General features: G+C 35.6%; 1 protein-coding gene across 1 annotated transcript in view; it reads left to right on the forward strand.

Annotated features, from left to right (window-relative positions):
• The window catches only part of NCOA7 (nuclear receptor coactivator 7), a 125,851-nt gene that overhangs the window by 84,111 nt on the left and 24,695 nt on the right, over nucleotides 1-17,045 (forward strand). The window contains exons 9-10 of the mRNA XM_006926146.3: nucleotides 2,156-3,201; nucleotides 3,852-4,020. Of these exons, the coding sequence (XP_006926208.1) occupies nucleotides 2,156-3,201; nucleotides 3,852-4,020 (1,215 nt within the window). The remainder of the gene's footprint in view (nucleotides 1-2,155; nucleotides 3,202-3,851; nucleotides 4,021-17,045) is intronic.

Genomic DNA, 17,045 nt, shown 5'->3' on the forward strand with positions numbered 1-17,045 from the left:
CTGCTGTGGACAGGTATATAAAGACTTCCAGTCTAATGAGCAATATGTGCATCAATGAGCAAAATAGATTATGTGAGTGGAATCAATGTGAAATGAACTTAGTATTGACTTCAGAATGCTTCAATTGTTTAAAAGTTTAAAACAGCTTAAAATTTTATTATTACTAAAAGCCGTATGGTAAAACAAGAAGTACAAATTATCTAGCTGCAGTGTGCAAATAGTTTTTGTGTTTGTGTGTGTGTGTAAAGTCTCTCTATCCTTCTGCTTTGTATTTTCTGTGTAGGACATTTTGTTACTTCAGCTGCCACAGAAATGGGAAGGGAACAACTGAAAGGATTATTGATCATCATTAGGCGCCTGGCTGAGTCTAGAAAACATTAAGCAGCAGCAAACCCGTTGACACCACTGTGTACTTTGCCCCGGCAGTGCTTGGTGGCTGTAGTGCAGAAAAAGCAGTTGACTAAATTAATCTCAGCATGGATTAGGTAGAAGAACAAGAAAGGAGGGGTGGAGAAGAAAGTAGTACAAGAAGCTGATTAGAGTGTTGTGGGGGTCAAGCTAGGTAGATAAGGGAGAGATGAGAAAGGGGTTGGATATTCACGGAAGAAAGTTTTGCTTATTAGCCAAGTACGTGAAGAGCTGGGTTTCTTCATTGCAGGACTTCTATAACCTTTAATATGCCAAATTAAATTTTGGGTCCTGAAATGGAAATTATACTAATTTATTTATTATTACATTCACTTGTCTAGGATTGAAGCATCTTTAACATCTCATGCACGCTAGTGTTGGGCATCACTTTTTTGTGTATGCAGGTTCCTGCAGAACAGACACTGTCACAGTTGTTTTTTAGCATATGACATTTAGGGGCTCAATGAATGCTTATTGAATTGAAATGAATTATGAATTAAAGAGCCCTTTTAGAGCATTTATCAGAGCCTAACAATTATGTAGGCTTTTATTTTCTATTGGAAAAAGCATAGATGTTCCATGCAAGTGATCTGTAAGATAACTAGGGAGATAGTCTTGTAATTTGAGAACTTCCTGGTACTTTGTTGCTTTATTGTCATAATTATTTCAAAAGCAGAATAATAAAGTATTACCTGCATATGACCTGCCTTTTTTAAAAATAAAAGTATTTCTGAAATCTGAAAATGTCATTTTTAGAAAGAGTTTTTATACCTCTGTGTTTTAATTGAGTATAGACACTAGGGTAAGTGAAAATACGGATTACTCTAGATATTTCCAGTCATAATTTAAAATGTAGGCTTTTTGACCAATTATTTTAAACTTTTGAAAACATGTTTAATCAGTATTTTTGTATAACTCAAATCTGGTTAGTAAGCATTCATTATTAAGGAAAAATAATTGACTGCAGCACAGGACAGTATGTTTCAGCCGATAAACCAATTGCTCATTGCCATAAAGTGAAATATTGTTATAAAATGAAAAGTTAAGAAATTTAAACTTAGTTAAGAAATTTAAACTAAGTATTATATGTAAGAGCTTATTTGATTTGCTTTTCTAAAAAATCAGTGGGTGCTATATAGCCACAATCATAGTGGAAGCTTCCTCTTGCATCTCCCTTGGGAATGAAAGGATGTCTGTTATTGGAAGCATTACATCTTAAGCCATGAAACCCAAAATTAAAGTTCGGGGTCAGTCACTTTACAGAGCAGTTAAACGAGTAGCTACTGAGTCAATGAACCATTCAAAATTAATGTTGTTGATTTATGTACAATTTTATAAAAAGGAAAAAGTTTGAATATTTAAAGAATTTTAGTCAGAGTATTAAAACATTTCCTCTGCTTGTCCTTTTCTTCATGAAAATCAGAAATATTATTTCATCATTACAAATCTGGTGGGCGACATCTCCATGTTCATAAATGACTTCAAAAACCATTCATGGCTTTTAGTAGTATATGTAACTCACGGTTCTTTGTTTTGTCACTTCTTATAGTTGATTTATGTTTCATTTTGAAGTCAATTTCTTGATTTCATTTTCTTATTGTGAAATCATTTCAGTATTAATTTAAGTTGTGCTATATTTACATTTTGGTTTTTAGTTGGATTTTGTTTTGGTTTTTGCTTTTCCTCCGTTTTGTTTTTGGTTTTGTTTTTAACATTCCATGTGCACCCACCATTTTTTCCTCGACAGTGACCTACCTCAGGATCTTTGTCCTCTGTACAGGCCTGGAGAATGGGAAGACCTGGCTTCAGAAAAGGATATCAACCCATTTAGTAAGTTCAAATCCCTCAACAAGGAAAAACGACAGCAGATTGGAGAGAAAACCATCACTTCAGATCCCCAGTCAACAAGACCTTTGGAGACATCAACAGAACACACACATACAGAGCCCTCAGACAGCTCCATGTCAACGAAGTTAAAGAACTCAGAATCATCTGTGGAGGCAGCCCGTGGATCTGCCACAGTGACTAAAGTCAGCAAGGAACCTTCTGACACTCATACTACATTTGAATCTATAGCCAAAGAAAATTCTCTTTTAGGGGAAGATGATGACTTCATTGACCTGGAAGAACTTTCTTCTCAAACTGATAGCAGAATGGACAAAAGAGACACCTCAAAGGAGTGCCTTTCTCTTGATCCAGAGAAGCTCAGGAAGGCTAAGTCACAAATAATCAGCTCTGCTGCAGAAATGAAGATGCAGTCAGCCCTGAACTTTTCAGGAACAGAAAGTGATGCTGAACTGAAGGGGACCCTAGATTTAGAAACCTGTGAGAAGCAAGATAAAATGCCAGAGGTGGACAAGCAGTCTGGTTCCCCAGAAAGCCAGGTGGAAAACACACTGAACATACATGAAGATATAGATAAAGTCAAACTCATCGAATATTACCTTAATAAAAACAAAGAAGGTTCACAGTTATCTGATAACTCGCAGAAGGCAGAATTAAATGATGGCAAAAGTATCGAGCCAGAGGGAATAGACATCACCCTTAGTAGTTCTCTTCCCCAGGCTGGTGAGTCCCCAGATGAGGGCAATAAAGAGCTAGATAAAACCTGGGTGAAAGAGAGAGCGCCCCATTCACTGCAACTGGGCCATTCTACAGAAGAAAATATGCGTAAAGACTCTTTAAACTCCTCTTTGGAATCTACTCTGGACAACAGCTGTCAAGGCGCACAAATGGATAATAAATCTGAAATCCAGTTATGGCTGTTAAAGAGAATTCAGGTACCCATTGAAGGTAAGCCATGTAATGTCTTTATATTCTATTGTATAGCTGCCTTTCTAAAACATGCACATGTGCTAGATAGCACAAGGAGTACAATCATCTGAGAACAATGTTTTCTCAATAGAGTATATCTTTACTGATGGAATTATAATTGGGAAAAAAATAGCAATAGATGCTTTCTTGGAACTTGAAGTATGACATAGATTTCTATTTCAAAAGTTGTTTGCTTTAAAAATAACTTTAAAGTAACTTTTTTACCTTGAATTTCTAAATCTAAAGGAGTTTAAATATTTTTGAAGATATTTCAGTTCTAAACTGAATTGCATTATGATGTGATTTGGTCCTCAGTATCATTCATTCATTAATATGTATTTGTATTCTTGTGGATTGTCACAATTCTCCACTATTTGCTATTTAGTTGGTTTTTATGCTTATTCCCTATACATAGCATCTCATGTGATTTAGATCAACTTGAAACATCCAAAACTGTTTCCTTTTGTGCTCAAGAAGGTCCCAGTGTGATGACGACACGTAATGTTTCTGCCATGTTTTGATTTTCCATCACTAAGAGGGGATTGGACACTATTCTTTGTAAGTTGAAAGGTTTTACTGTCCCCAATATTGTCAATATTGAGGAAGATATTTTTTCATGTGTAATTCAGATATACTTCCTTCAAAAGAAGAGAAAAGCAAGACTCCACCCATGTTTTTATGCATTAAAGTGGGAAAACCAATGAGAAAATCCTTTGCCACGCACACTGCAGCCATGGTCCAGCAGTATGGCAAACGACGAAAGCAGCCAGAGTACTGGTTTGCTGTTCCCCGGGAGAGGTGAGTGGGCTAAAATGGAAGATCACTTGGTCAATTAAATTCTAATTGCATCTTGATTAATTTAAATTTAGTTTTAAAGTACTTAGTTGTATTCTTAAATAAGAGATTTCTCTTAATTGTACATTTTAGCATTTGTAGAATATTATTTGTGTAGCTTTTTCCTAAAGAGTGGTTTAAGTATAGCAAATTTGAGGTAATCATTGGTACTGTGTGCTGAACCACTTTCATAACTTTCTACCCAGGAGAATTTTAAATGAAGGAAGATTTAGATAGTCTTAAGTGCTGGTAATTAGACGTGCTCTTCTGCTGAGAAGAAAGGAATTCCATGGAGCAGATCTAAACTCCTCAAAGTGCTATAAAGAGGCACGATTGTAATTTTTAAAGTGCTTATTATTCAAGGGAAGTAAAGATTGATTTGGCCTTATGGAGGGAGTATCTGTGACTTAGCAGCTTCAGAAATGTGACATGAAATCACCTGATTGGATTCAAGGAAATGTATACCTCTAGAGAGATTTGTATTTTAAATTGCCAAAGAAGAAATCTTATTGGTTATGTAACAGTCTTGACTAGCAGGGTTACTGGCATAGAAATTCTTCAGCAGTATATCACCGAGGACATCTTTAGGATAAAAATAGGAAACATTATTTTTAGAAAAAATTAAGTATTTTCCTTTTGTATATATGGTATAATAAAAATGTTTTTTTAAAAGGCCTTGCAAATAGTTTTCAAAATTATTAAACCCACACATTTTTCCATTTCCTAACTATTCATCAAGTATCGGCATCTGGGCAGACCTTTTGGCACACAACTGCCAAGAGCAAATACCTTAAGCATGAATTGTTAAGAAAGCAAAATTAAATTCCAAGCAAGAGTACACTTTCTAGCTAATTAGTACCCAGAATAACAGTTCTCATCTGGAGTTGCTTCATTTTAATAAATTATAGTTTAATGTGAAAAATAGTAAGTAGGATTTTAATTAATGAATTTGCTAATATCTTTTCCCTGTCTTAGAAATCCAAATTAACATGAACATTAAACATAATTCATTCTGTAGTTATGTAATATACTCTGCTTATGCCTGCAACCCCCACAGGTATCTTATTGAAACTTTAAACTGGGGATACTGTGAAAATAAAAATGTGTCTTTTGTTGTTAATTAATATTTTCAACAGAAGCAACGTAAGTTTGTAAAGCCCTGTTAAAATTAGAGTTAGAGAATCAAATGTCAAAGCTGGACAATACCTTAGAGATAAGCCAATTTCTGATTTTATACGTAAGGAAAACAAAGCACTGAAACTTTCAGCCACACTGTGAGTTCTGTGGGCTTCTGGGGTCTATTAGAAAAACTACACATTATATGTGTTGTTTTTCTCTGGGAAAATGTATTGTTTATAATATAGGAAAACCGGGTGTTTTTTCAATTTTCAGTTATCACCTTTAACGAGGCTGTGTGCACCAAGGACTCTTCTAGAATAATGATAGCAATGTCACACATGCAGCTAATTTTACTGTCATTCTTTAACCCAGAAGAAATCTGTAATGCTGAAATAGTACTTTGACCTTTTATGCAAGCGGTTTTTGCGAACTTTTTAAAGTAGGTCATTTGTTGAATGCTGTTGTATTTTATAGTGTTCCTCATGTATCTGTCGTTGCCTAGCAAATAATGTGGTATACTTCGTTTTCTTTCTTGAATTAACTATTAATTAAACATTTTTCTGGAAAGCATTATATCTCACTGTGTTAATGATAGATTCTTTGTGTATATGTTTGGAAATTTTTGTTTTAATTGCTCTTTTATGTATTTCCATGTCTACCTACCCTAAAGGAAGGCACATTGTGGTTTAAGACTGGGAAAAATGGAGAAATCCTATAGCTAATTCCTACCCAGAATTCCAAGTACATAGTAAGAAATAAGAAAAGTTTATTTTTATTGTCAACTTGTGAAATTCTTCAGGAATTAAGGCTCAACAAAGTCTTTAGGGAGCCAAGAAGTGGCATGCAATGATTTTCTCACTCTGATGATGATTTCTGGATTCCCTTGATGTGTCAAACTGAGCATTTCTATTCAATGGATTCTTGCATGCATTGGAGTTTCAGCAGGCAAATGAGGAAGTTATCCTAGCAGTGGCTCCCTTTCTATGTTACAGTGTCCTCTCCTAGACCGTCTAGATGTGACAACTTAATTGGCAGGTCTCTGACTCACCAAAACTCCTTGTCACAGGAGAATAGTATTTTGATGTTGATATAACTTCACAATTGTGTTTCACTATGCCTCTCTATTATTCCTAATACTTTTTTTGTATGATGTATTTTTTATTGGTTTTCAACCAATTATGAAATAAACATTTATGGGTGCTACATAAGGAAGTAAAAAAAAATACATAGATGCTAAGAAAATATAGCCGTGCTTGGAATAGCAACAACAAAAAGTCCTAAGAATACAACGTGACAAGTGTTGACAAAAGTATAGTTCCTCTGAGCAATAAAGAAGCAAAATTAATGCACTTGGATTGCTCTTCATAATAAGGATAGCCAGAAATTTTATCAATATCAGTATTTTTTCTTGTTGTTATTACTAAGAAATTAATTCTATCAAAACATTCCTCTTTCATTTACAGTGTGCTCTGTGGCTCCCTTAACTCCATCATTGAATAGTCTACCAAGTAAGGGAATGGAGAGGGCAGGAGTCCGGAGAAGCAGTGATCAGAACCTGCATACAGTCTCCATCTCCTTTGCTTTCGGTGCACTTTTTTTCCTGCAATCCTTGTTATTAAATTTTAGATACTAAAAATTAGAGATATGAAGCGATTAAAAACTACCTAAATACATAATATCTTTTTTTTTTAACTTGGTAGAAGTTGTCAGAAGATCTGAGACCACTATAGATCCAGAAAAGCTGGCAGTTTTTTCCAGCACACTTACACACCGCTAGTTGAGACGTGTGCATGTTCACTGAGGATTAAATGCACATCAACTTTAAATCCTCCCTGTGTCTGTTGCAGCTTGCCAAGTCATGTACTTCTCTTGAATCAGCTAAAGATGATATTGGCATGCTTGGGAGATTTGAAAAGTGTCTAGAACTTGATTTACAAACCTGGGACATCTAATTTGTTCCTGCTCTTACTCTTGATGCTAATTTTAAACATAAGGACCATGGATAATTACACCTTATTTTAATTGTCTAGTACAGGATTTCTCAACTTTGTTACTATTGACATTTAGAGCTGCATAATTCTTTGTGTGGGGGTATGTCAATAGCACCTGCCCAGTTATGACAACCAAAAGTGTCTCCAGACATTTCCAGATGTCCTCTGAGGGGCAAAGTTGCTTCACTCTGAGAACCACTGGTCAAGTATTGAACTATGAGACCCCAACCTACACACCATTCTGAAAGTGATTGTGAGCCATGATAGCCAAATCATTTTGGGATTTGACTACTTAAAACTTTATTGTATTTGATTATATTCCCTGTGTATACTCGTCTGCATAAACTTTGTTTCTTTACTAAACCTGACACTTTCGGCAAATTATTTTATTAAGATTTATTTTTAGATTCCTTATTAATCTATACTTTTGTATCTTTAAAAACAACACTATTGCTCTTAAAAGTACATTTTATTCGTAAGGTAATCCACATTGATAGAGTACTGCAGGCAATAAGGCTGTTTATAAGCCTTTATTTTTGCACCTTCACATTGTACAAGCCTATGCTAGAAGTTATCTGAAGTACAAGCAGACAATACCATTTTCTGTACTGAAAGAGGTGTGGAGTCTTGGGCTACCCTGCTGTGGCCAGGGGAATAATGAGCCTCAGAATCAGGCAGAGATGAATGAGAATCTATAGGAATTGTGGGCCCTTTTACCCATTTTAAACAATTTCTTAACTTGAAAAATGGGTAATAGTGAGTGTTAAGTAATTGGATCATATTTGAACAGTTATTGAGTGCATACGTCCTGGCAGGCACTGGACTAGTTGTAGAGAAATAAAACTGGGACCATACCCCGAGGAGCTTATGAAAAGCTGTTGAAAACAATTCCTAGCACTTTCTAGAGACTTACTATAGATTGAATTGCAAAGATTTGGGTCCTGTTTTATATAAAAAAATAATTATTTTCTTTCTTTCTTAATTCCAGGATATTATTTCCTTTTCAAAACAAATAATTCCTTTTCACATTAAAACTTTTTTTCCAATTCTGTGTGGCCTATTAATCTCTGAAATGTTTTATAATAATTGATTTCATGTCATCCAGATTTTAAAATAAATCAGATGGAAGTAGAAATAAATATCAGGAATTATGTAGAATTTGCCAAGTCATGTATAAATGTGTAATCCAAGCTGAATTAATAGGTTAGTGTGATTTGTGTAATAAGTAAGCTAACGAGAGGAGAAGGGGGAGAGGGAGAGCCTGTGGGTATTTAAAATTTTTTTTAACTTAAATAATTATAATTTTAGTAATATTCGAATATACAGATAAGCAGGGGGGAGTGGGCAGAATCTATTTTGCAGTCTGCTACCCCCTCCCGCTTAATAAGTTATGCACATTTTCCATATCAAATACTACGTGATTTTATGTATATGTACAATATAGTTAGCACCCCCATGATATTTCCTGATTGATCAAATCTGCTTTGGATATTAGGTTGTTATGAATTTTTTGCCATTATAAGCAATGCTACATTAAACACCTTTGAAAAATCCTTCAGGTAGTGTTACTAAGTTGAAGAGTATCTTTAAGGCTTTTAAATACATGTTGCACATGAAAGCATGTGGCAATTTATATACCACCAGCATAAGAGTACCATTTTCGCCACATGCTGGAAAATCTAAGTAGTATGATTCTTTATCAATTTGGTAGATGAAAAAGGAAGTAAAAGTGACTTTAATTTTTTTTAATTTAATGGTCGAGTTGAGTGCTTGTTATGTAGCATTCATTTGATTTAAAGTGGTCATAGTGGCCTAAGGATTTTTATTCTATGTGACTCCTTTAAATAATTTATTTATACCTTGATATACAAATATATATTTAATTATTAAAATTATCCTAAAATACCATGTTTCTCTAATCAGATTCTAATTAAGATCAGCAAGCCCTTTGATTTATATAGGAGAGTTATATTTTGTGCCTGCCCACATTTAGAATAAACTCATCATATATGTTGATTCTGTTTTAGAAATATATAATATCAAAAATAATTGCAGCTGCAAAGCACTTTATAATAGTTGAGATTTTTTTATACTTTCAAAATTAAAATGAGTAATATACTATGAGCACATGGGTATCTGTCCTTTTAAAAGGTGTATCCGTGTTGTCTGCATATTTCTCAGTTCTGATTCATGAGCAGTAATAGTGCTTTCTGCAGTGTATATATTCTCTCTCCAGCATTCTCCATGGTTGCCTTGCCCAAATGTAGAACCAAGTGTTCAAGGCCCCTCTTTTAGGAAAGGAGCTTTTTTGTTAGGTCAGCATTTCTCCCAAAGATCATTCTCATGGACAAGTAATAGATGTTCATGGTTAACTATGTTCCATAGTTAGTTCTTAGTTCTTTTTAGAGTAGAGCTTTGTGCTCATAGTTGCTATTCTCGTAACAGACTTTTATAGGAATTTCTTAGTTTTCTTTTCTATTCTTTACTATTTTTTTCCTGGAACTGGTATAATAGAATATACTTTTTTTAAAAATTTTATTTGTAAGCACATTTTAATTTTGAAATGACTTAGATATCCATATATATGGATATATATAAATAATCTTTATATATGTGTGTATATGTATATATATATATGTATATATAGACTATTTTAGTCCAATCTGTTTTAAATTCTTTAGTAAGTACAAATTGAGATTTCTTTCTCTTTTTCACATTTTTAATAGTAGCAGCCATATGTACAAAGACCACGTATGCAACCTTTTCTACATCAGAGCTATATTGCATTGTTAAGAGTGCCTGGTTGATGGCAGATTCTAGTCAGGATCTACCTTTTAACTCTCTTTGTACTTCTTTTTATCTTTAAAAGTATTCTTAGTTTTGGAATATTTAAAGTAAAACCTGAAAGTCATGAGTAATGAGCTTTTCATGATGGGCCATTTGTCTGAAATCTTAATTCATTTTGAACTATGAGTCTAAGCTGCTTTGGACCCTGATATAATTCTAGTGCCTGTATCAGAACTTTATAAAATGTATCGGAATTTTCTGGTTTAGCACACACCTTTACAAAGATGCTTCTGTGATAGCTTCATCATCCAAAGTAGGATTGTCACTCTTAAAATCTCAAAGGGAAATATCAAAGATTAACTCATCTCAGCTATCAATTTCCCTGGTTCTAAGTCAGAGAGAACTAAGAGAGGAGGCAGGGCACTCATTCCATGCCCTCCTTGAATCCTTGCTAGGCATGGTACTTTGGATGGCACTTTGCATGGGTTATCTCACTTAATATTCCTAATATTTCTGTGAAGCATGTGGCATTATTCCTCATTTTACAAATGCAGGAACTGGGACACGCTGAGTTTTAACACCTTGCTCAAACTGGCAAATATCAAATCTGAGATTTATATTCAAATCTATTTGATTATAAATCCTATTCTCAGAACCAGATACCAGAGCAGACAGTTAAAACTGTATTAATTATACTTTTTATTTAGGCTGACAGATTACTGAAATAGGGATGAGAGAGGGATACTTCATATGCTCAAAGTCATTTCCTGGCTAGTAAGGGAATGAAAATTTGCAGCATCCCCAAATTTATTGATGTCCTTGGACTTTGCTAAAGTACCTTCCATCTACCAGATGTGTTTCAGCGATTGTGCCACAATCAGAATTGATTGATATTTTATGGATGATACTCCATGAGTGCTCATTAATTGAATTGCGGGTGGTCCAATCAGAACATCGTGTGGCAATAAAGTGCTTGACTGAAATGCCCTTTCTCTGATATTAGGTGTTTTTATTAAGTTGCAGGCTGGTTCTAGCATTGGCTCATTTTTAAAATGAACTTCTATGTGGTTATCTAGCCCAAACACACACAAAATTCTGTTCTCTGAAGCTCGTATTACAAGATCCAGCACCATTATTTTACATGACTCTTACTGTGAACACAGCCCCTTATACCTAAACTCTAATTCCCTATTCTCTAGTTCCTCCACTTAAAGTCTTTTTTGTACCTTTTGGCCACAAAAATCTCGTAGAAAGGTGTTTTGATCTTGTCACATTACCACAAAAACTATCTTAAACATTCAGGATCAAAGTCTAAACCCCTTGTTTGTGTTTAAAGCCCTTTTGCACACTGGCCTACCTTCCTAGCCTTTTCTTGAATCTGTAGTTATACTGAGATTGGCCACTTTATTGGTTTTTTCCAGTAAGTCTAGGACCTTTCTAGCTTGGCTTCCTTTGTAAATACTATATTTCTGAACTCAGGTGGTTCACCTCTCTCCCCTACCTGTGCAGATCCGTGTTTCCCAAAACAATAGACCCTATAATGATCTCCCCCTTGACTGGTAGTTATAGTCCTTTCCCAACTTGCCTGTTGAACAACCCACAGGCCCAGAGGCACTGCGGGGCAGGATTGAAGTCTGACACTTTTTCTCCTTATTGGAGCAATCAATCTCAGTCTCTAAATTCAGAAATGTTGGGGACTAAAGCTTGTGGAGGAATGCATTCTGTTTCACAGTAATGAAAGCATAGGAGTTAACAAAGAATTCATGGCTTAGATCAGTGGGTGCCAAATTTAACTTTGTAAAAAAGTCATCTGCTTTTGGTTTTGGGTTAGAAAACTAGAATCTGTCAGGCATTCTCCATATGGTAATACATAAAAGGACATTATTTTGTTCTTATTCTACTTTTAACGTTCTGTAGCATTTGATACCATTGACCATCCCCCATTTGATGCCTTCTTTCCTTCCATCACCCCTTCCCAGTCTTTATTTCTTCATTAAATGTTACCCTTTAAATGACCTCTCTTTCCCACTACATATACAATTACATTTTTTTTAATATTCCAATCATTTTTAGCCATCTTCTGTCTAGAACTTTCTACTGAACCCCAAACACATATATAACTACTCGTCTTCGATATTTGGATCAGCCATGGATAAAACAAACTTAAGACAGATCATGCCCTAAACTGGGTTTCTTATTTCCATCTTTGTCCCTGCCACTGCCCCCAGAACTCTTGTCTTCTGTTTTCTTCATCATAATAACTGATAACACCAGCCATCAGTCCCCAAAGCCAGAATGGGGGCAAAAGCTTACTTCTGAGTCATTCCCCTACATCAGTCAGTCACCACATCCAGCTTCTTTTACCTATTTAACATCTCTCTTGCTCTCATTCTGATTTTTCTGTGGATAACTAGCCATGTTTCAACTTTAAGAAATGGGAATCAGACTTATTGGCTGGCTTACTTGGGATGCCTGACTTCCCCCCATTTACCCACCTCACCTAAGGGCACACGTTATTTCAAATGTCTCCTATAAGAAACTTTCTGTCTGGTTTAGATGCCCCTCTACTCTACTCCAACCTCTGTCATAGCACTTCCTACACTGTTTTTACAAATGTGAACCACTTGTGGCTTTTTCCTCTTGAGGGCGAGGACCAAGTCTTATACCATTGTGTCCTAGAGACAGCATAGGGTCTAGTATATAATCTACTCTTAAATATTAGTTGGATGGATGCATGAGTAAATTAGCCTATAGTCTAAGAGATAAAAATGTTTAAATAACTTAGTCTTACAATGAAAATAATAGATTTTATATAATATTTAGAAAAATACAGAAAAGCAAAAAGGGAATAAAAAGTTCATGATGTTGTTACACAAAGCAAACTACAATTTATTTTTGTTTTTGTAGCCTTTTGGCTTTTTATTCTATGCATGCATTAATATAATAATTATATATTTTTTGTAAACTACTTTTACTTAAATTAGATATCTTTCTCTGCCATTATTCTATCTGCATGCATTTAGTGAGCATACATTGCTTTTGTAATGAGAAATAAAATCCTAAAAATCTTAGAAAAGAAAATTGATTCTCCTATTAAACTTGCTTTACAATGGGAAAATGTCCAAGTCCTAAGGACCCTCATGAAGACTAAGCAAAATGTTCTTAAGAACATTATTCTTGGATCAAGAAGGATGACTTAAATGAATCACAAATTAGTTTTCTAGCATGAAATCTTTAACTATAGTTAATACGAAATTTTCTGATCAAAAGTCACCTGGCTTTTAATGGGATCAGGGCTAAATTGAAATTTTTAATGACCGTCATTGTCAAAAAGACCATAGTATTGAGTAATCTTTAAAATACCATATTTTCTAGAACAAATTAGGCCCTACTTTGCCAAACCTAGTATATTTTAGAATACAACTGTGATTTTTAAGTGTCACACACTGTTATGTCACACTATAATCTTATACTGATGTTTTAAGGTGAGAATGTCACAAAGAAAAAAAGTAAATGGGCCCTTCAAAGCAATCTCTAAAGGAATTATCTTTCTCCGTTTGTATTTAACAATTACAAGTTTTGGAAAACTACTGAACAAATTAAGTTATAGGATTATTAGTTGCTTATGCAAATTTTCTCATTTTTTACTACTTTAAAATGTTTTGAAGTGATATTGCTTCCTTTCATTCTTTTCCTGGTCATTTTACCTTTTTTTTTTCATCAACTTAAAGTTTTAGAAATTCATCAGCACCTTCCAGAAGCACCTTATTAGGCAGCTACCCTTCAGTAACTTCACTAACCAGCTTTGGCAAATGCCTTGATTTAATCAGTGACTCTGCAGCCACGTTACACGCAGGAAAAAAAATAACCCCCTTTATAAGTGAGCCCTTCAGTGTGGTGGCAGTGCTTCCCGTGGAGGAGTGAGCGCCAGCACTTTGGAGCATCGTTCGGTGCCCTTTACCGTCGCAGGACAATTAATCCTTGCCAATGGGTGCTGCACACAGTGTTTGGGAGTAAGTATGTAGAAACAGTAACAATTGCAAGCCTAAATTCCTGCAGGCACCAGAGGGAGGAATGGAGGGAGGGAAGCTCCTTGGCCAGTGCTGAGCACCTGCTCTAGGGAACAGCCACTGAGTACCTCTATGCTGCCTCCAACCGAATGTCGCTGAGTGGGAATGTGAGCCTGGTGCTGCTGCGAGGTCCCCCCTTCTTTTTCAAAAGAAGGTGAAATATGAAATATGTATGTCAAATCTCCCCAATTTTTAAGTATTAGCCACTGTTTAGTTTTTTTTAAAGTTGTATTCAGTCTTTAAAAAAATTCATCTGCTCCTGAGTCAAAGCAGCATTGATATTAGTATAAACTTTTAGTTTCTACTTATTTTTGAGTGATTCTTTTTATAACTGGAACTTGTTTTGATCATTGATTCTGAAAGAACTTTCCTATAATTTTTGGTGAATCAGACAAAGCATATTTGGTTAGTACTTTGTAAATAAAGTTTTATTTTTATAGGCACACTAAGACTCTTTAAGAGTGAGTGTTAACCTGGGCATTACTCATGATGGGTTTCATTTGGAGTTGCAGAATATTGAATCTGGAAGGTACCTTACAGGGCAAGGAAAATGACCTTTTTCAAATAAGGACCTCGGGTCAGGCCATTGAGGTGGGTTTTAAAAGGTGGTAGTTTTCTGGTAACAAGCTCTGTAGTCAAGAGTGCTTCACCCCATCGGGCTTCTGTGTCTGTATTCAGAATGGAGCCTGAGAAGGTTTTAGACCGAAGTGCATTGAAACATCTTTAGCTTATAATCAATAATACAAGTGAACAGTGGGGCTGAATGCATGTATATTTTAGTACTCTCTAGGTCATATTCATTCTCTCTTCTTCCTTTTGTTTGTCTTATTATTTCCCATTCTCTGTGCCATAATATATTCTGAAGTATATTTTTAATGTAATAGCTGTTAAATTGTCTAATGGATCCTGCTTATAATTTTTAAATCAAGTGGGTGGTTTGGAGGTTATATCTTGCTATGTATAGACCCAATTTCTTATTAATCAAGTGACTTTTAATAAGACAAGAACTACTTCTGGGTCATTTTGGTCAAGTTTGTTGGTTTGAAAGGTAGCAAGATTTTAGATAACCACATGCAAGGGACTTTCTAAAAGGTCTGTCTGAAAATAGAATAAACTTTCTTATACATTTAATGCTCCAGACACCTATATAAGTTTTCTTACCTTCATTTTAGAAGCTTAGAGAAATTAAGGAACTTTCCCAAAGTTTCCAGCTAGTAACAAGTGGAACCAATTTGGGAGTTCAGGCCTTTAACTTAGAAATGTGTGCTTTTTTTTTTTTTTGGAAAAAAAAAAGCAACAGTAAATTAAATCCCACTATAACTAGTAGTCTGATTTGATAAAATAGATTGTAATTATACTTAAAGCTCATACACCTATAGTATGAATAGTAGAATAATGCTTCTTTACAAGCATCAACTCAGATTTTTTTTTTTATCAAATTTTGTATTTCTCAACCCTACAGCTTTGTCAGTGACGGGCTTTTCTTAGTAAAACTAGGACAGTGGGACTGACCATAAAGGAAATGGTGAAGCATATTGGTTGAGATGTGAACTGACCTGAGGTTGAGGCCAGGTTTACCCCTAACATGCCATGTGGTCTTGGGCAAGTTAATCTTTGTAAGCATCTGTTTCTTCCTCTATCAAATAGGAACAATAAGGTTATTATGAGAAAAAAAAATTGAGCTTGTTCATGCACTAAAAGCAAGTTGCTGCTGCTGCTATGACTCCTTCTCCCACAGTCGGCAGTTAGTGCTTTGTTGCCTCAGATAAGTCTGCTGCCTTCCAAGAACCTATTTCATTTACTGTCTTTGAATTTCTTTTTCAGAGATGACAATTTTATCTGCTAAACAGGGATTTGTAACTTGAATTTGTTTTTCCTTTGAAGTAAATCCCTAAAAGAGTCTTGTGTTGATGATAAAGACCTTTGAGGTTATGAAGAAGTCTGATTAAGTCCAAATTTGTAATTAAACAGAAAAATCTAAACAAAGCCTGAGTGTCAGGGTTTGGTATTAATTGTTGTTGCATAGGTTGGAACTAGTTTTGTGCCTAGAGGAGAATGTACAACAAGCTTCTCACCATGTTCATTGCCACACCTGGGCCTTGGCCTTAATCATATCTTGGCTGGATCACAGTTGTAGCCTTCTCAACAAAGCCTTTGTTTCTAGTCAGTTTTATCTTTTCCTGACCTTCCCTGCTTGGCTCCACAGCAATCTGTGTAAACTACAGACCCGGCCAGCCCTCTTCCCTGGCAAAGCCCTGGGTGTCACCTCCCCAGGCCTACAGCAGTGCTTTTCACACAACTTCCTTCACAGATATCCCAAATCTGTATACTATCTGTACTGCTGTGCACTTAATAGTTGTCTTTAAAAGACTTCAATCATTCTTTTTTTTCCTTAGTCTTTTCCTGAACAGGAATATCTGTGAAATCAGAAGTATTAATGCTAGTTGTACTTATTACAGATACTCTGTAAATAAGTATAAAACTATTAAAATATGTCCTTCTGTGTTCCCTTAAAAGTCACTGGAGCTGCCCCTGCCACACTTTGGGAAGCAGTAGCCTTGGGATAAGGTCCAAGCATTTTATTTTATGCCCAGGATTTTCTGAGACCCAGTGACCCTCTGGCTTTTTCTTTCTTATCTTCTGCTATTCCATTAAGCAAAGAATAAATCTTGCTTTTGCATTTCTCCTGTCAGGAATTCCTCCCCTCATGAGTCCTGTTCAACACAGACAACCAGCTCAGGTGCCCACTGGCTTCTGCCACATATTGTTAGAGCTGAGTTAGGAGGTTTTGTCTCATCCTCTCAACTGGAGTGCTCTGGGGCAGGACCTGAGTCTCCTGCATCTCAGCAGCCCTGTCCATTACAGAACCCTCTGTCAGAAGTCACCAGTAACCTGACTGCATTGTTCTTCTTTCTCTCTGCCGTGTCCAGTTTGACATCCTGCCAGCATCACCCTGCTCTTCAAACGCCATGCTTTTGTGCACATTCCCTCCAGTAGAATGCCATTTCCCTTTCTTCCTGTA

Source organism: Pteropus alecto, unplaced genomic scaffold (assembly GCF_000325575.1).
Source record: "Pteropus alecto unplaced genomic scaffold, ASM32557v1 scaffold79, whole genome shotgun sequence".
Taxonomy (NCBI): Eukaryota; Metazoa; Chordata; class Mammalia; order Chiroptera; family Pteropodidae; genus Pteropus; species Pteropus alecto.